General features: G+C 40.0%; 1 protein-coding gene and 1 long non-coding RNA gene across 3 annotated transcripts in view; one reads left to right on the forward strand and one right to left on the reverse strand.

Annotated features, from left to right (window-relative positions):
• Positions 1–19,875, forward strand: part of Pcca (propionyl-CoA carboxylase subunit alpha) — a 370,367-nt gene that overhangs the window by 13,970 nt on the left and 336,522 nt on the right. For both annotated transcript variants that reach the window (XM_042285330.2, XM_006978778.4), the window contains exons 2-4: positions 12,345–12,422; positions 16,516–16,563; positions 16,660–16,728. In XM_042285330.2, coding sequence (XP_042141264.1) covers positions 12,345–12,422; positions 16,516–16,563; positions 16,660–16,728 — 195 coding nt within the window. The remainder of the gene's footprint in view (positions 1–12,344; positions 12,423–16,515; positions 16,564–16,659; positions 16,729–19,875) is intronic.
• LOC143267473 (uncharacterized) lies at positions 5,442–15,848 on the reverse strand. The gene is made up of 2 exons (XR_013042623.1): positions 13,045–15,848; positions 5,442–5,623 (listed from the first exon to the last, which is right to left on the reverse strand). It is a non-coding gene; the product is annotated as an uncharacterized LOC143267473 (long non-coding RNA).

The raw sequence follows: 19,875 nt of genomic DNA on the forward strand, positions 1-19,875 counted from the left end.
GGGCTTTTGACCAGGTTTAGAGTACCAGTTGTAAATTCTCAATCTCCATCAGAAGTGGTTAGTTGTAGTTCCCCCATAATAGACTTAACACTATTGCCCCAGGTAGCACATCCTGCCTGTCTGGTCTGTAGTGTAGTGTGCAGTATCCATAGCTGAGTAAGACTTGACTTTCCTTCTCTAGCAGCCTGCATTAAACCTTGTTAAACTATGAGGGCAAGCCAGCAGGGGAGAAAGCGCCTAGCTCAGGTCCAACTCGATTTCCTTACATCCTGTGCCCAGAGCCTGTGGTGTATTCATAAATAGGATTTTACTGTTTAGTTCTAACAGGCAAAACAACAGCAGTGGCAATATCCTGCATTATTTTGGGGGCCTCAGGATGCTTCCTGACAAATAACCTGTAGCCTGCTCCTGGCACTTGGATTTTCATTTGCTAACATATGGCTTCTGAGAACATCTTCATCTACCTATGTAGAGTGTCTCATTCAAACTTAAGAAAAGGTGTGTGTGTGTGTGTGTGTGTGTGTGTGTGTGTGTGTGTGTGTGTGTGTGTATGTGTATTTTGGAAGTGTAGAGACTAGAGCACAACCTAGTGTGTCATTACAGGATTTCATTCATTTCATTGGTTTGAAGCTCACTGGTGGCTAGACTGGCTGGTCAGTCAAATGTATTTTCAGTGCTTTTATCACACCATTAACAAACCTAGTTATAAAAGGAAAATAACAACTGTGTCTCTTAGGTATAAAACTGATACTGATTTTTATAGTAGTCTTGAAAGAGAAGGAAACAGTAGACCCATCTATGAGTAAGAAAACTTAATTAGTCAGGGTAAACAGACCTTACTCTAAGCCACGCATGGTGGCACTTGCCTGTAAACTCAACATCAGGGAGGCTACGGAGGACTGCTGTAAGTTCAAGGTCTGCTTGAGTTACATTGTAATATTAGGGCAGCCAGGGCTACATAACAAGAGCCTGCCTAGTGTCATCTTAGCATTGCACGGGTGGAATAACCATGTGAATTTGCAAATTTGGTCCTGGGGTTTTTCATATTGTTTTTAGAATGTCAGTGAAACAACAACAACAACCCCCCCCCCAACAACTAGCAATTTATGAGGTGACGTGTTACTTTTTCCCCCCCTCTATCTGGTTGCTATGAACTTGGCACTTTTTGAAGTCTGGTTATGTGAAAACAGTTCTATGGAGGTGGGTTGGTGGGGTTCTTTGGACATGATCTTGTGTAGGGCTTATGATGGATAGGTGATGGTCAAGAGGAGTGAAGAATGCAGGCTAGAACAGGAAGAAACAGTTCGCCAGCAGCCCTCCCTGGCTGGAGACTGGTGTCAGTTTTGTCCTCACGATGCTTGTAGAGCATTGACTTTCAGTGTGGCACTGTGCCTGGCCAGTGGCACCATGGTCACCTGGAAGCTTGTTGGAAGGCTCATTCTGCAGTTGCAGTTCACCAGACCTGCAGAAACCAAGTGTCTGGGATGACTCCAGCTGTCTCTTATTCAGTCATCTTTCCAGGTGATTCTGCTATAGTCTGCAGTTTGAGAGCTACTGCTGAAGAGCAGGGCTGTGAAAGGTGTTATATTGTGTAAGGTGAGTTACAAATGGAGTAAAAACCCGCGAGTGTTTGTATTTTAAAAGTTAAAAGAACTGAAATCAATATTAACATTTTTGAGCGGGGAATATGGCTCGGTAGGTAACGTGTCTATTGTTCGGGCACTAGAAGCTACGTTCGTGTCTCCAGCACCTGACATGGTGTGCGACTGTAACCCTAGTGCTGGGTGAGCAAAGCCAGACTAGCCAGTGAGCCCTGGGTTCAGTGACATCCTGTCCTAAAAATAAGGTGGTGAGGCACTGAAGAAAGAAACCTGGCATCAACCTCTGCCTTCCACACACATATGCACACATGTGCACGAGCATCTGCATGCATATGTGCAGGCATGTAAACATGTACATATTCACACACTTCATACATTCACACAAAGGAAAAGACTAATTTTTATCTTTAAAACATTAAAAATTGAAGCTGAGTGTGGTGGCACACGCCTTTAATCCCAGGACTCAGGAAGCAGAGGCATGTGGATCTCTGAGTTTGAGGCCAGCCTGGTCTACATAGCAAGCTTCAGGCTAGCCAGGGCTACAGAATGAGACAAGAATAATGTAATGATGTTTTTGGCTTCCGTTTCAATTGTGGAGTCAAGCATCACCCTTCTGTAAGGTAGAATTAGTGATCCCAGCAGTTGAGAGGAGGAAGGTGGGTTTAGAGAGCTGGTTCTCAACCTGTAGGTTGTGACCCCTTTGGCAAACCTCTCTCTAAAAATATTTACATTATGATTTATAACAGCAGCAAAATTACAGTTATGAAGTAGCAATGAAAATAATTTTGTGGTTGGCAGTCAGCACAACATGAGGAACTGTATTGACAGTGTTAGGAAGGTTGAGATCCAGTGATTTAGAGACTGAAAAGGGCTGAAGAAAGCACACGATTGATCCTTTCAAAGTTACTTCCAAAGTTAAGAGAGCCAGAACAGTGGAAAAATAGTTAACTGTTAACTCCAGAGTCCTTGGGTTACCTTTTTGTGTAAGGATTGAGTCCAGAGAGCTTCATTATTATGGCAGTTAGAACTGTCCTTCAGAAATGTGGCTGCTTTCTTATCAAATCCTGACATTCAAAAAGATAAAACAATTTTAGCTTGAGTCTTTACTGTGTGACTTTGAATTTTAGCCCTGCTCATTTGGGGCCTGGAGCAAAAGCTTAGTCAAAAGAATGGCCTCCTGAGATTTTTATCAGGTAATTGTCTTTAAGATCAAGTGTGTGATTTACTCTTGGACTGTATCTGTATTCAGACTAGTTGCCACCAGGCCCATGTCACAGGCTCAATGTACAGTAAGTGGCTGGCTGCCACATCAGATAGTGTAGCTCTGCAGATGGTGTCACTGAACTGGTTTAACCTTGAGGTAAGGGGACTGACTCTTTGAACACTGGGTTAGTAGTTTGGCTGCAGACTTGGGAGGAAGGAGCTTTCAGGATTGGGAATAGTTACGGGTGGGTGGGGGCTGGAGAGAAGACTCAGTGGTTAAGAGCACTTACTGCTTTTGCAGAGGACGTGGTTTGGTCTCAGGACCCATATGGTGACTCACAATCATTTGTAACTCAAGTTTCAGGGAACCTGACACCTCTTCTGAAATCTGAAGGCTCCTGCACACACATGGTACCCATGTATACATTCAGGCACAAACATGTATACATAAAATTAAGTGAACAGACATTAAAAAAAGTGGCCATGATGAGAGAGCAGGTGCAAGTTCTCAATATCAGAGCAGCCAGGGCATGCTTGGTGAGGAGGTCTGTGTGGCACCTTGGTTGTCTACAGGTGGCCTAGGAGGAATGCATGGTAGGAGTCTAAGAGGGTAGATGAAACTTTTGGTTGGAGTATATAATTTCCTCATGTTCTAGATTAGTGTGGAGGCAGAGCCCAGAGAATCTCGAGATTTGACTATCCTCAAATGTGAGCTGTTCTGCTCAGGATGGATACGTGGGTGAATGGTCAGGATATGTCTGAAAGAAGAGCTATGTGTGTTGACAGAGTCTGTCCTCCATTTAGAGAGGTGCATCCCTCTGAAGGTCATGGTGGTCTGTGGAAATGCTGAAGTCAGTCCTTAGCTAGTGCTTCTGAGTCCCCTGAATTAAATTTGGAGGAGAGGACCTTTCTTCAACAAGACATGAAGACATGAAGCATCAGCTTGTATTTCTTATCTTGGCAAGATGTCTTTGTTTCTTTGAATTAGCTTGTTTACAGAATTGTGTTTAATTTTGTGTGCTGTTCACCTGAGTGCTGCTGTAGGTATGTTACATGGCTTTGATCAGGGTAGAACTAATGTGGAAATTGTTCTTCAAGATGATTGCTAGTGGATTAACTGGTTTTACTTACAGGGAGACACAACTTCAACCCAAAAGCAGGTGCTAGTTTCTCATCAAAGGATATTTATTTTCCTGCTTTCTTTCAGTGTCTAACTTACTGTATGTAGCCTGTCTAAAGGCACTATCATTTCCTCATTTTTTGGGTTAACTTACTGTGTGCTGACAAGACTGCATTAGGTAAACATATTCTTATTTAGTGATCTTAGCAGGCATGACTTGGTTTGCACATGAAGACATTTCCTGTGTGCTTGAGAAGTGTCAGGGTTGAGATTTGTTCCTGTGTTGGAATCTGTCTAGATGAGAGTTGTTCAATGAGTAACATCACTCTTATGGCAACTCTTGTGTGGCTTGGTATGGTTTTTTGAGGACAAAGTGGGCACTTTGATGAGTTTTTGTATGATATCTTACCTTTGGAGGATACTTGACAGCTTGTAAAGACTCATCTAATCTTTTTAACAAGTCTCTTGGGAACTAGGGAGATAGTGTGACTTATATTTTATGGATGGAAATTCAGGCCCAAAGGAGTGGTTTGTTTCATGTCTTAAAGTTCTGAAGCAATAAAACAGAGCATCAGCCCATGCCTTATCTGAAGGCCATGTTACATCTGTGTGCCATGCTGTTTACAGGCATTTATTTCTTTCCTAGGAATGAAAAATATTTTACTCTTTCTGTAAATGTTCTGGAAAAAAAATGTTACTCTTAGGAAGAGAATTAATGGCAGTATGTTACCTTGGAGCACCTTGAGTTTTCTCTTTTTGGCTGTGGTAGTTTTCATAGTTGTTTTAAGTGGAGTTGTTTAAAAGTTTTTCCTCAAAACTTTTATTTTGTGTGGTCCTGGAAATTGAACTTAGAGCCTGTGTGTAGTTTGGCAAGGGCTCTACCGTTCAGCTATGTTGATGCAAAGCTCTTTCTCAAGGGGAGTAAGCGATAGTACTCTGAAATCAGATATGACTGGGACACAGTTTCAGGTTGCTCCAAATAACAATGGCTGTGGATATATAAGCTTTATGATCACAGAACAAAAGAAAGTTGTAAATTTGGCATTGGCCAAATACATTGGTAAGGACATTGGTGTGTGGGTTAAAGAAAAGTGAGGGAGTATCTGCTATAGTTTCCAGATGTTACTTGAGGATAATCTTAGTTTTTGGTTTTAGGGAAGCTATTGGCCAGCCAATTTAACTTTTTCCAAATATGTTAGCTGATATTTGAAGTGTTAGGTCAAATTCAGAAAGTGGGTGCTAAATAACTATTAAGGAGATTAAAGACAGCCAAAGGTAATCCTGGATCTGCATGATTCTAATGCTTTACAATCATGAAGTCCTTGACAGAGATGTAGAATTTTTTTAAAGTCATTTATTTATTTATTTATTTATTTATTTATTTATTTATTTATTTATTTATTTATTTATTTAATGTGTGGTTGCTTGCATGCCATGGTGCTGTGTGGAGATCAGAAGACAGTTTTGTGGGGGTTGGTTCTCTCCTTTCGCCACTTATCAAACTCAGGACACCAAGCTTGTCATCATGTACCTTTACTTATGAACTCTCTTGCTTGCCCCCTTCTGGAATCTTCAATGTAGATGTGGCTTTTTTCTTGGAGCTTTAGTTTATGAATACTTCTCCAGCTTGTTTGAGGCTGACAAAGTTGCAGTCAGGGTATTTGAACTTGTGATCCTCCTACTTCAGCCTCCCAAGTAGCTGCAAATACAGATATGTGTCACTACACCTGGGTTCCTCAGAATTCTCCATGCTAGGAAGTACCAGAAAATAATTCTGGACTGAGCTTGTAGCCAGTTTGTTTTATGCTTAAGAAAAAAAGCTCTCAGCCGGGCGGTGGTGGCACACGCCATTAATCCCAGCACTCGGGAGGCAGAGGCAGGTGGATCTCTGTGAGTTTGAGGCCAGCCTGGGCTACCAAGTGAGTTCCAGGAAAGGTGCAAAGCTACACAGAGAAACCCTGTCTCGAAAAACCAAAAAAAAAAAAGAAATAGCTCTTGACGCAAACCGATGGGCTAACCGCGCTATGAAAGTTTGCCTTAAATATAAGGCGAGCGTAAGAATGGATGAAAAAAATGTGGTACATATACACAATGGAGTACTACTCAGCAGAGAAAAACAATTAAAGCATGAAATTTGCAGGCAAATGGATGGAACTAGAAAAAATCATCCTGAGTGAGGTAACCCAAACCCAGAAAGACAGTCATGGTATGTACTCACTCATAAGTGGATTCTAGATATAAAATAAAGAACAATTAGACCACAACCCATAGAACCATGAAGGCTATATATATAGCATGGAGGTCCCTAGGACAACTGTGGCTTATAATAAATTTTGGTTTTACTCAATTATTGAAAAAAAAATAGCCAAATGAATGGAAACACATGAACTATGAACCAAAGGCTGAGGGGCCCCCAGCTGGATCAGGCCCTCTGAATAGGTGAGACAGTTGATTGGCTTGATCAGTTTGGGAGGCAACTAGGCAGTGGGACCAAGTCCTGTGCTCATTGCATGAGTTAGCTGTTCGAAACCTGGAGCTTATTATGCTCTTGGCTCAGTCTGGGAGGAAGGGACTGGATCTGCCTGGACTGAGTCTACCAGGTTGATCACAGTCCTCAGGGGAGGATTTGCCCTGGAGGAGATGGGAATGGGGGGTGGGCTGGGAGTAAGGGGAGGGGGTGGGAGGGGGGAGAATAGGGGAACCCGTGGCTGATATGTAGAATTGAATGATGTTGTAAAACAAAATAAAATTAAAAAAAAAAAAGCAAATGTTAAGTAATTTTGTAGAAAAAGGTCTGAAGTGCCAGGATTTTACTAAGTTTGTTCCCTATGTTTAAAGAAATAAGCAAAATTGTGTTTGCCTTAGTTCATTTTCAAATGTTCATGAAGGTCTTGTTGGGGGTGAAGAAGCAGAACCAAACCAGTTCTAACTGGCAGTTTCAGACTGTGAGTGGGAGGCTTCCACACCTAGGCCTTTGTTTTATCCTGGGTAGTTCTGTTGCAGTTAATAATTTCTCTCTCTAGTTACCGGCTAACCAGGGTCAGCCATACTTTTTCAAATGCTGGGCTACATTGTTATGGGTAACTACTCCACATGTGTACAAACTGTATTTTCTTTCTGTGTGTATCTCTGTCTTACAATATTGGCAAAATACAGTCTCTTAGATCTTATAACCAAATACTTTTAAGTGATAATAAAAAGATTCCCAAAACCATTGCGTTCACTTACCATTCTGTTAAGTTTTCTTCTATTAGTTCATGAGTAATTTGTAATTGATTTGGTTAATTCTTGAACTGTGTGTAGGTATTTTTAAATCTAGTTTTGCATTGTTGATCTTTTCCTGAGGGTACATAATACACAGATTTAGCTGGCTCATTCTTCAGAGATTAGCTACCTAGAGATTTCTGGAGTGTTCACCCAAGGTTTTTATTTTGAGGGTTACCTAGAACAATGCATGTTCATATTTTCAAAATCATGTAAGCTTGTTTGCATTTTCTGCTCTGCAGTGACGTCACCTTCGCCATTTTGGCTGTTGTGTTCAGTCAGAATAAACTGCATGCTTCCTGTCACTCCTGGTGGCTCTTGGGTACATGGACTGAGTTCTTATTTTGAATAATAGCAGTTCTGGTTAGTGAAGAACCTTGGGGGGAAAGTCAGCTGAGCTCTTGTTTTCTAGCTGAGAGCAGAAGTGTTTAACTGGGTGGCTTGAGTTTAAAAAACACTGTGTGGTTGAGCTTGGGCTGGTCCTCAGGTGCCTTCATTTCTCTTCTGTGTGGTAAGCTGCATGTGGGGAACTCATTTTGTCATTGCTGTTGTTCCCCGCCCCCCAGGGAGCTTTTGTTTTAATGAAAAATGGATATTAGATTGTGTCATTTAATTACTCTGCTTGGCCACATTTGCTTTTTGTAGAGCTCCCTTCTTACTGTCATAGCAATAACCACTTCTGGGAACTGATCCATGTCCCCAAAATTAATGCTTCAGGGTTTAGAGAAAAGTGTTTTCCCGTGACCAGTGCTTACTTAGTACCTAGGTTGATAAGCTGGTTTTATTCAAATTCATACAGGAATCATTATAATATGTTCATTACTTCAACTTTTTTCCATGATAACTTTCTTCTTTTGCTGTTAATACATAGATTTAGTCTGTTGTACTTAGCTGCTAGAGAATATCCAAGAGTATGACTGTATTATGTTTTACTTATCTACTTCATCAGCAGCAAACCTTTTTGTCTATTCTTTTTTTTTTTTTTTTTTTTTTTTTTGGTTTTTCGAGACAGGGTTTCTCTGTGTAGCTTTGCGCCTTTCCTGGAGCTCACTTGGTAGCCCAGGCTGGCCTCGAACTCACAGCGATCCGCCTGGCTCTGCCTCCCGAGTGCTGGGATTAAAGGCGTGAGCCACCATCGCCCGGCTATTCTTTTTTTTTTTTTTTTTTTTTTCCCCCTACCACAATGCATGCTGCACTGGACAGATGTATGTATCATTCCCCATGTAAGTGTGTCAGGTTCTTGGGTATAAATATAAAATACTCAAGAGTGGTAACAAAGTATTGTTGTAGAATATTATTTTAAGGTGTGTTATTTTTGTTTATATTGCATTTGTTTAACTCTGTGAAGCTGTGTTCCTTTGCCTGTCTAAAACACCTGATGGTCTAATAAAGAGTTGAATGGCCAATAGTGAGGCAGGGGAGAGGAATAGGAGGGGCTGGCAGGCAGAGAGGATAAATAGAAGGAGAAATCTAGGCTCGAGAGAAGGAGGAGGATTTCAGGGGCCAGCCACCCAGTTATACAGCAAGCCAGAGTAAGAGTAAGATTTATAGAGGTAAGAGAATGGGAAAAGCCCAGAGGCAAAAGGTAGATGGGATAAGTTAAGGAAAGCTGGCAAGAAACAAAACAAGCTAAGGCTGAGCATTTATAATTAAGAATAAGCCTCCGTGTGTGATTTATTTGGGAGCTAGCTGGGTGGCGCCCCCCCCCCAAAAAAAAGTAAAAAACAAACAACAACAAAATATTCTGGAATATAGAAGTTCTTTCCTACTGTAAGGTCTTAAAAACCATTCTCTTAGGAAATTCTTGTCAAAGCTTTGCTTTTTGCAAAGACATTTGGAATTGATAAGAAAGTATCATCATTTATTCCCATTCTTTTAAGTGAACTGTGATCCTGAGAATGTTTGTGACTCTCTTAAAAAGTCTCATTTGATTTCTCTCATTAGAAATGAGGTGTACCAATTAATATATTATTTTGTGTGCTTTGGATTGACCCGTGGCCCTCATGAATGCTAGGTAAGCACTTATGGATGCTAGGTAGCCTTAGAGCTACATCCATAACCCCAATATGCTTGATTTGTTAGTGGCTAAAAATATCATGTGAAAAGATATTTCAGAAGGTGAAATAATAGCACTTGTGTCCTGGAGTAACCAACAGCCACCTAACTGGGCTTAAGGCCCACTCAGTAGGAGAGAAGTGATGCCTGCCACTGTGAACTTAGCTAATTTCTTGTAGCTAGTGAGGTCATGGGTCTTAGGGGAGAACCTACTACTGCCCCTTTCCTAAACCAGTAAAATTCCTAACTGTGTTCTAGATCTTATCCTTATACCCATAGGGAAGGCAGTTCTCACACGTGTCAAAGAGGCTTCTCTTAGTGGCACATGAGGACCATTACAGAAAGCCACAGCTGGTCAGACTGTGGAGATCAACTGCTCCTTGGGTATCTGCCCTCAATGAAGACATTTACAACACAACCCCTACACTTAAGGTTTAGGGAACACCCAGGAAGAGGGGGCAGGGAGATGAGAGACAGAAGAGAGGGGCATCTGCTGTGAAATAGAGAGCACAAAGTTGGAAAGGAGATGTGGATTTGGGAGGAGCTGCAGGGAGAGTGTAATCAAGATAAAGTGTATGAAATTTCAAAAAATTAACAAAATACCGCCCCCCCCCCCCAGGGTTGCTCTGTGTAGTCCTGGCTGTCCTGGAATTCACTTGTAGAACAGAGTGGCTTTGTAACTCAGAGATCCACCTGCCTCTGCCTCCTGAGTGCTTAAAGAATTAAAGGCCTGTACCACCATGCCTGGCTAAAATATCATTATTTTTTTTTAAAAGAGTATGTTTGCACACTGCTGCAGTAGACCATTGTGTGGCTACAGTATTAGGAATTGCTGGTCAGAATGCCAGCTCTTGTGTTCCGTGGATGAAGTTGTAGGGGCTGCTGTGGAGCTTACTGTGTATGTGACCCAGAGAGATGGGAGAAATGTCCAGCTGGCTTTTGTACTTAAGGTTTTGAGAGCTGGCTGAGGTTCTAGCAGTTTTCTTCTGAGCAAGGAGTGTATTGTCTTTGTTACTAAGTTTGCTGTGACATTTAACAATGTTACGTAGCTGTTAACCGAGGGCAGTAGAAGATTGAACTTTTTAGCTCTTTGAAAACTTATTTTCCATTAAAAACTTATTAGATCCTTGAAAGTTTAGATGGCTGAATTTTTACCTGAACATGGAGGGGATGGAACTAACTTCAGTATGGAAGATGCCATTGTTTTTATCTTTAAATTAAAAGTTAAGTTTTCTAGACCCCCTCCCCTGACCTTTGAAAAATTAGAAACTGGTAGGATTCAACTTTCTGGTGTATAGGATTTGGGGTTATAAAGAAGGAAACTGAAATGTGGTCTTGGTCTGTAATATGGACATACTACAGTTAATTTCATCCCCATTTGCATTTCACTCTTTTCTTGGTAGTGTAAAGGCTTTAATTAATAAGGTGCCTCTTTCATGTCTCCTACTTTTACTTCATGTAGAGATTACATTTTGCAGTTTGAGACTTTAGGTTTTAAAAAAGTTGGTGTGTTTAACTTCATTTTAAAACATTTCTGTGAAACATTTCTGTTTCTTGTGTGAGCATCTTTTTAGACTATTCTAGGAGAAAGTACTAACACCTTTTGCTCTTTATGACCCTCCTTCCATTTGCACCTAGTTTTACCAGTAACTACTAGATGAGCAGTTTTCTTTTTAAGTTTGTTTTCTGTGTGTGTGTGTGTGTGTGTGTGTGTGTGTGCGCGCGCGCGCGCGCGCGCGCGCGCGCGCAGGAGTCACTCCTTTCCTTCTGTCACGGGTCCCAGGAATTTAACTCAGGTCCTCAGAATTGCACAGCAATCACTTTTTTATCCTGCAAAGCTATCTTACTGTCCCAATAAATCATTTTCTTAAAACTTGGTTATACAACTTTTCTTTTTTTGACTTTCTGATTTATACAGTTTGTTAGCTGTGACATAAAAAGACACAAATAGCAAACAAGGAGTTAGACAAAATCATAAGTAACTTTTTTAAGCTTCAAAACACATGTCAAAAGTGAAAAGCAAACATAGAATAAGATAAAATAATTGTGGTCATATACCTAATGAAGGGATGAGTCTAGAATATGTTGAGAACCCTTATAACACAATAATGAATGAAAATCCAATTTGAGCCTGGTGGTGCATCCATTAATCCCAGCACTTGGGAGGCAGAGGCAGTGGGATCTCTGAGTTTGAAGCTAGCATGTTCTACAGAGTGAGTTCCAGGATAGCCAGGGCTACATAGAAAAACCCCTGTCTTGAAAAACAAACAGAAAAAGCAGTAACAGTAATGGGCCAAGGAAATCGACAACTACAGAGAACTTTACAGAATTTCAAGCAAGTACTAGGTGTGCATTTTGGAGATAGAGCATCCATTTAACATTCTCAAGGCCCTGGGTATTGTGGCTTTAAGACACTTCCATTTCTCAATTCTAACAATGACTAGTAACTAAAAAAGTGTATCTGTTTTATTTGATGAGTCATGACTTTTTTCTGGCACAGAGGGATTTGATGGATAAAAATCCAAAAATAATCAAGTTCACTTCTAATGTATTGTAACTATTTCTGGAGAAAGTATAACTTAATGCCTTAAGACATTAAGAAAATGAGTAATAAAAATTGTAACACACATGGTATGGGGTCTGACTATACCTCTGACTGGATGTCTTTATTATTGGTTTGGGTTTGGGTTTTGGTTTTTTTATTGAGTCAGAGGCTTACTGTGCAGCCCTGGCTGGCCTGGAACTCAATACGTAGACCAGGTTGGCCTCAAACTCTCAGAGATCAGCCTGCCTCTACCTCCTGAGTACTAGAATTAAAGGTGAACAATATTACGTACAGCTGAATGTCTTTAAAAAATCTTGCCGGGTGGTGGTGGCGCATGCCTTTAATCCAGAGGCTGCCTCTGATGTTTCCTTCTCATACCTTTGGTTCCTCTCACATGTCTACATTTCTGGTTTCCCTTTGGTAACTAAGTAATATTCTTAGCACTGCATATATAGACTGAAAATCTTAGGTTGAAGCAAACTGGAAGAAGTACTCTGAATAAAGGTAAAACCCGCAAGAATTTAATTGCTTTCACTTTTTTTCTATTTTTTAATAGCATGTTCCAGTCTATTCACAGAAGTCCCTAGTGGAGTTCCGAAGTCTCAGTTCTATAGAATATGACTCTAAAGAAAAAGTAAGTATTTTAAAAACACTCTCAATAGCTAAGTTAGAATGGTTTTTCTTTCTTGTTGCCATATGTTGTTCAATGGGCTGATTGAATTTTATTGATGTTGTAATTATCATTTTGCTGAAGTATCACAGGCCTCTTCTTTTTTTTTTTTTTTTTAACATGTGTGTGCATGTACATGTCCCTGTGGAGGTCAGAGGAGGGCATCTGTTGTCTCGCTCTATATTCTCTAACTTAACTCCCTTGAGATAAGGTTTCTCACTGAACTTACAATTAGGCCTGCAGCAAGCCCCAGGGATCCTGTCTCTACTTCTCACTGAGATGGTCTTACAGGCACCAAGGGCCAAGCCCCAGGGATCCTGTTTCTCCTTCTCATTGTGCTGCTGTTACAGGCATCCAAGTGGCCACACCCAGGCGTTTATTTGGTTGTTAGAGATTTGAACTCAGGTCTTCAAGTTTGCACACGGTGTTTTACCAACTGAGCCATCTTCCTAGCCCCTGCTTTCGTCCTTATTCAACATTTTATTAGTGATTCATATCAGGTAAAAATTAAGGTAGGAGAAATTTATTTCTTAGTTAAAAATGCATCTATTTGTATAAATGTCCATGGTTAAGTATTTGTACTTACTTGCTTGTTTGAGACATGGTCGATTATGTAGCCCAGGGTGGCCTCAGGCTTGCGATCCTTCCCCCTTAGTCTTCTCAGTGATGGATGGAATTACAGGTGTGTGCAGCCATGCTTGTCCCTACAAAGATTTTTTTAAGCTTTAACATGTCAACTTGTTTCATGTATGTTTATTAAAATAAGGACTTAATTTGATGGTACTTTGTTTGGATGAGAGCAGGAAGTTTGAGTGGCCCCATGTTAGTGTGGGCCAGCATCATATTAGGGTGTGTTTTTATAAGCTTGATCTCAGGTGGCATTTATGGACAATGAAGAGCACCTGCATTGTAATACCCTCCTTATGTCATTCATGGTGTTCTCTGATATTAATGCTGTATAGAATTCGGGCCTTCCGAATTCCTCTTGCCTGACATGCTGTACTGCTGCTCAGAAGCATCCCGTGACTGACTCTGTCTAGAATTCTGCTTTCACTCCTCCGTGGAGTACACAGGAGACGTGATGAGCTCATTCCTTCTCATGGTCTCTGAATGGAGAGACGTGCCAGTGGTGATCTAGAGTCCGGGTAGCGATTGATGAAGCACAAAGAACAGAAGGAAAGGCATAGAGAGCATGGTTAAGAAGAGCTTTGGGAAACTTTGTACTATCATTAGTGCAGCTACAGAGCACCCCACAGGAGTCCCCACCTCTTCTGGTACCCAGAAGCCCCTCTGCCATTGAGGATTCTGGCTCCTGGGTTGGGGTTGTGCTTTTGTGTTTTTCTTCAGAGCACTGCTTTAGCTGTGGCTCTGCGTGGAGCATAAAGTCTTTGTTCCTTCAGTGGCATTGAGTCCTTTTTCACCTCTTGTTTTAGTCTCATAGAGGCCGATGTTTTAGCAAATGAATAGACCAAACTAAAAAATTCCTTGTAGCTTTTTGGGGCAACCCTCTTTCTTTAGTGTGGGGAACCTTCCCACTTTTCCCAGGGTACTCTTGAGGATAGAAGGATAAGAAAATATCAGGTAGAATGAGAGACCTAGTTGATGAGAAGAAAGACAGAAACACAGGATAGCTTCAGGAGGACCTGAGTGAATACCCAATGGCCCAGAACTATTCAAAAGGGCTTTTTTAAAACAATGTCAAGAGGCAAGGCAAAAGACCTCCCCCTGGCTAGATACAGCCAAGTGTAGACCCTTCCAAACACCTGTTAACCATGCCCATGGTCAAATCATTCCCTTATGCAGCCCAGCTGGGTAAAGCATGCTCAGACTCTCTGACCCTGAGTAATTTGGGCCTGTACACTTTAGCATGGCTGCCTTTATATATCCTATTGGTCCTACCACTTTGCTGTACCCAGTATCCTGGACACAGCTTTAGCATAACACTTAGTGCAGTTGGTTGTGATTGTGCTGTGCTGCTGTTCACTTATCAGTTGGTGCTGACAAGTGTTGATGTAGAGGGGGAGTTCAAAGTTGGCTTACTCCTATGTGGTATATTCTTGAAGAGGTCTATCTGGAAGAATATCTTTACAGCATGGTTGCCTTGGGGGCAGGAACCAGGGCATATCTTCAGTGCTTTGGAATTTATGAGGGCGCTGGAGGGCTGGCTCAGCTGTTAAGAGCACTGATTGCTATTTCAGAGGACTCAGGTTCAGTTCCCTGCATCCCAGAACCATCTGTGACTCCACTTGCAGGGGATCTGAAACCCTCTTCTGACTTCTATAGGCACCAGGCACACACATGCATATACATACACATACGTTCCAGAGAAAACACTCATACACATAAAAATAAATAAACTTTAAAAAAATTTTAGGGCATCTATGTGTCTGATTTATTTAAAGGAAAATTTATGGCTGGAAGGTTGATGTGATGATCTGTATTGAATTTGTACAGTGCTTGAATATAGAAAATGTGTCAAATGCAAATATTGATTTTCACAGTTGTCTTGCTGGTTGGACAGTTTGGCATGAGTGCTATAGGAATGAATACCAGTCACTAGAGCTAATGCTTTTTGAGAGTGTACTTACCTCCAGGCTGCTGTATCATCCTCACAAGCTCCAGCTTAGGTGCTTCTTTGATTCTTGCTCTGCTTACTAGGAATCCAGGGTAGGAGAACGTGTGGAATTGTTGTTTTTCACCCTGGGCAACTTGGCTCCAGACTGACTTGGAGTCACCATTGAACAGGAAGTAAAAGGGACTTTTACTGTGTCTTTGTGATTTGATAATACTTTATAATACATATTTGTGCCAATAGTTGCTTAGCTTGTAACTGACAGCAGTGATGCTGGCACTTCTGCCAGATGCAGCGTGTTTAATGCTAGTTAAAACTTGACTGTTTCAAATGCATCCCACGTATAAGCGTAGTTTTCTTTGGAAATATGTACTGTTTAACAGGGATTTATTGTGACCATTTGAACAAAGAGAGAGATGACCTCACAATATCAGGCCTGGGTAAAAGTAGATTATTTTAAGTGTCTATATGATCAAGACTGACTGAATCAGAGTTTCATTAATTTAGGAGTTTACCAGTTTTTAAGGCAGCAAGCATGGTCTCAGGCTGCCTAGTAGAATAAGCCATGTGTGTTTATAAAAGTTAAATCAAGACTTTTGAAGTATTTCCAGTTTTGAGATTTTAAGCTTTCCATGTAGGCTAAAATACTATCTTTCCTAAGATTCATGAATACCCTCTATTTTATTTTTATTTTATGTGTATGAGTGTTTACCTGCATGTATGTCTGTGTACCACATTGTGCCTGGCACTGAAGGAAGTTAGAAAAGGATGTTGGGTTCCCTGGCACTGGAGTTAGAGGTGGTTGTAGGCTGCCATGTGGGTGCTGAGAACTGAGGCTGGGTTCTCTGTAAGAACAGCAAGTGCAGGCTGGAGAGATGGCTCACAGGTTAAGAGCACTGGCTGTTCTTCCAGAGGTCCTGAGTTCAATTCTCAGCAACCACATGGTGGCTCACAACCATCTGTAATGAGCTCCAGTGCCCTCTTCTGACCTGCAGGGATACATTCAGGGAGAACATTTATATACATAATTAATAAATAAATAAATAAATAAATAAATAAATAAATAAATAAATAAAAACAGCAAGTGCTGGGAGTTGAATCCAGGAGAACGTTATATACATAATAAATAAATAAATAAATAAATAAATAAATAAATAAATAAATATTAAAAAAAAACAGCAAGTGCTGGGAGTTGAATCCAGGACCTTGTAATGTGGTAGATATGTTTTTCTGTGGCAATCAGAATAGTTTAGTTATGAATAAATTAACCTAGTCAATTGAGGCTTTAACCAAGCTATTATAGGGCTTATGAACTTAATTGCTTTCGGGTTGTAAATGAACATATTATTTGTAGTATTTAATATTACTCTAGAGAGTAAATGTTTACTGGAAACATACTTATTGTTAATTGTGGAAAATCTTGGGTTTTTTTTTCCTTTTGGTCCCAAAGTAAGAGTAACAATTTTCTTTTTTGTCTTTTGTCAGACTTTTGATAAAATTCTCATTGCTAACAGAGGAGAAATTGCATGTAGGGTGAGTAGAATTTGAATTATTTTCCGTTTTGCTCTGAAATGGATTAAAGTCCCTTTGCATATGGATTTCTGTTAATAGATGACATGTTTTGACTAGGTTATTAAAACTTGCAAGAAGATGGGCATCAAGACAGTGGCCGTTCACAGTGATGTTGATGCCAGTTCCGTGAGTATACTTTGACTTAGTTTCAATCAGGACTTAATTTGGATCCATTAGGATAGGAGTGAAAGATACTTGTTTTATTTTTCCTTCACTTGCAAAAGGTGTATTCAGTTTTTAAAACTATTTAATTGTTCACTGTTAGCACAAACACAATGGAAGTATTATAATGTCTTAATTATTCCCCTCCATCCCCCTACCCCAAGCTTCAGACCAAGGTTGCCAGGCTTATTGCTGGTCAACAAATAGATTAAACCAAGCTGGAGAAAGTTAGGTTGGAAGATGAATGGGCTGTTTACACAGTGCTGCTGCCCAGCATCTCCCAGCATAGCTCCGGTGTCACCAAGGGAATGCTGTCGCTGTCTGACCCTTCCTACAGGCATTAATGCGTTAGCTGGAAGTTTGATAAATGAGAGATAGGCCGATGCTAATTGGATCTGAACAAAAGAAGGTATAGCATAAAGCAGTGAATGATATATAATTTTATGTGGTGGTTTTTTTTAAACACAGCAGGCATTTTCTAGCAGTAATAAACTATGAATGACTAGAAAGAAATCCCATGGGAAAGAATTCAGAGTATTAGAACTTTATGGACTGAGTATGTGTAGCTGTACTTTTAAGTCACCGGTTTTTGTCCTCTTGCTCTATTTTTGAGAATGTCACTTTTATAGTGTAGTAATTAATTTAGTAAAAAGATCTTTAAAGTGTGGTGTTCTATTTGAAACTTACTCATTTTGTCTTATTGTATGTAACTTCTTTTTCAAAAATCTGGATGAAAGAATTGCAAACTAATTTGTTGAAAATAAATGTTAACTGCATAATTTATTTGATGGTTATGTTTAAAATGTCTTTTAATGAAAAGCAGTTAAATTGGTTTTACAAATATAGTTTGACTTGAAAAAAGTTGAACCTAGATTCTTTGCTAATTTTTTAAAATTTGATGATTTCAGTAGTAGTAATTTTCATTCCTTATCAGGTAATAATGAGATAATGTGAGAACTACTACTTTATTATTTTTCAGATTTTATATATATATATATATATATATAATTTTTATACTTTTACTATATATAGTAGTATTTGCTTGCATATATGTTTGTGTACCACCCATGTGCAGTGCCCCTTCATGGCAGAAGATGGCATCAGAATCCCTGGAACTGGAGTTACAGATGGGTATGAACTATGATGTGGGTTCCGAGAACTGAACCTGGGTTCTCTGTAAGAGCAGCAAGCTAGCTCTCTACCATGCTCAATGCATTCTTCAAAATTGTCTTTTTTTTTTTTTTGAGACAGGGTCTCATGTAACTTAGGTTGGACTCAGACTCTGTAATTGAAGATAGTCTTGAACTTCTGATCCTCTTGTCTCCAACACCCTATCCCAGTTTATTGCATGCTGGGGATCAAACGCAGGGCTTTGTACATGCTAGCTAAACACCTATCAGCTGAACTGCATATATTCCCTTGCGATCTTTGTGAGGTAGAAACTAACTGGAAGCAGCCCTGAGGCTGCTCTCTGTTGGTGAGATTCTGGTTACATGCAGGAGTGAGGCCCAGGCAGGCTGCAGAAAGTGCTGCAGCAGGAAGTGGCCAGAGCAGAAGAAAATAAAATAGGGACTTGGGAATTTGATTTTAGATTTTATCCTGAGAAAGCACATTAATGTTTTTTTGAAAAGATCAGTCAATAATGGTTTATTAAGAGGAGAGAGTCAGTGCAGGACTGTCCACTGGGGGTTTGTGTTGTATCTGTAGATAATCCCAGCTTTGTAAGTTCCCTGTCCTTCACTTGTTTAGGTGGCTTTCATTCCTTTCAGTGGCATCTTGTAATGTGAGAATGTAAGTTCTGTGCTTAACTTTGGTACCTTTATTCTGAAATAACTTTTTTTCATGCAAGTATCTATGCCATTTTATTTTTTTCCCTAAAGTAAATGTAGAGATGCAATTGATTTTTGTTTGATTTTTGTGTCCTGTAACCAAGCTGAGCTTTTTGTCTGTATTTGGAAGACACTGTTTTGTAGTTTTCCCTATCTTTGGTTGGTATTAGAATATCTTAGGCTGGGTGTGGTTGTGTACCCCTTTAATTCTGGCATTTGGGAGGCTCTGTGAGTGGAGCTCTGTGAGTTCAAGGCCACCCTGGTCTACAGAACAAGTTTCAAGACAGCCAGGGCTACACAGAGAACATGAAAACAAAACCAACCAAAACAAAACCAAAAATTGAATATTTTAGCTTCATGGATTGAAAAGGTTTTTCTATTTTGTAGGGAACACATGTAAAGATTTGGCATTCTTTAAGTGTTTGTACAATTCATCCATGAGGACTGGATCTGGCTTCGCTGTGGGTATTTGTTTTTTGGTTTCGGATACTCCATTGTTATTTTTTAGTCAGTATTTGAATTTGTGTATGTCTAGGAATTGTCCACTTCGTCTGTTTTGTAGTTCATTGGTGTGAAGTTGTTTATGGCATTTCTTTGTTAGCATCCTAGTTCTGTGAGGTGGGTAAGTAATAGCTCCATTTTCATTCCTGATTGTAGATGTTTGAGTCTTGTTTTCTCTCTTGGTCTATTCAAACTGCAGCAGCACAGTACCATAAGTGAGCTGGCTTATACACAGTAGAAAATTAGTTCTATAGTGTGGAGATTAGAAAGTCAAGGTAAGGGCCCTGGAAAGTTTGGTGGTTGGTGTGGGTCCCCTTCCTGCTTTTTAGGATGCTGTGTCCTCATAGAAGATGAAGCTTTTCAGCTGTGCGCTCACATGTGGAGGGGCTGGGGACCTTTTTTGATGCATCTTACAAGATTGCTAATCTCATTCTCTAGGCCTTGACGATGACAACTTAATAGCATTTTTAAACATATTAGGTAATGTGCTAAGAGCTATATAGAATGGTGGACGATAAAGGCAAAATAATTTTGAGTTTGTATTCTGCAAACTATGTGATTTGAATTTAATGTGAAAGTTTTAAGACCTAAATGAGGACTTCCAGATTTTACATATGGAAACTAAATATTTTAAATGCTAATCATTTCTAAGTTATTCTGTATGTTTTTCATTTTAAACCCTATTAAATACAGTATTTTTGTTTTGAAGTTGAACAAAGCATAAACATGGAAGAATGTTCTAGAGCAGAGGTTCTCGACCTTCCTAATGCTGGACCTTTTA

The sequence above is a fragment of the Peromyscus maniculatus genome, chromosome 9 (assembly GCF_049852395.1).
Source record: "Peromyscus maniculatus bairdii isolate BWxNUB_F1_BW_parent chromosome 9, HU_Pman_BW_mat_3.1, whole genome shotgun sequence".
Classification (NCBI taxonomy): Eukaryota; Metazoa; Chordata; class Mammalia; order Rodentia; family Cricetidae; genus Peromyscus; species Peromyscus maniculatus.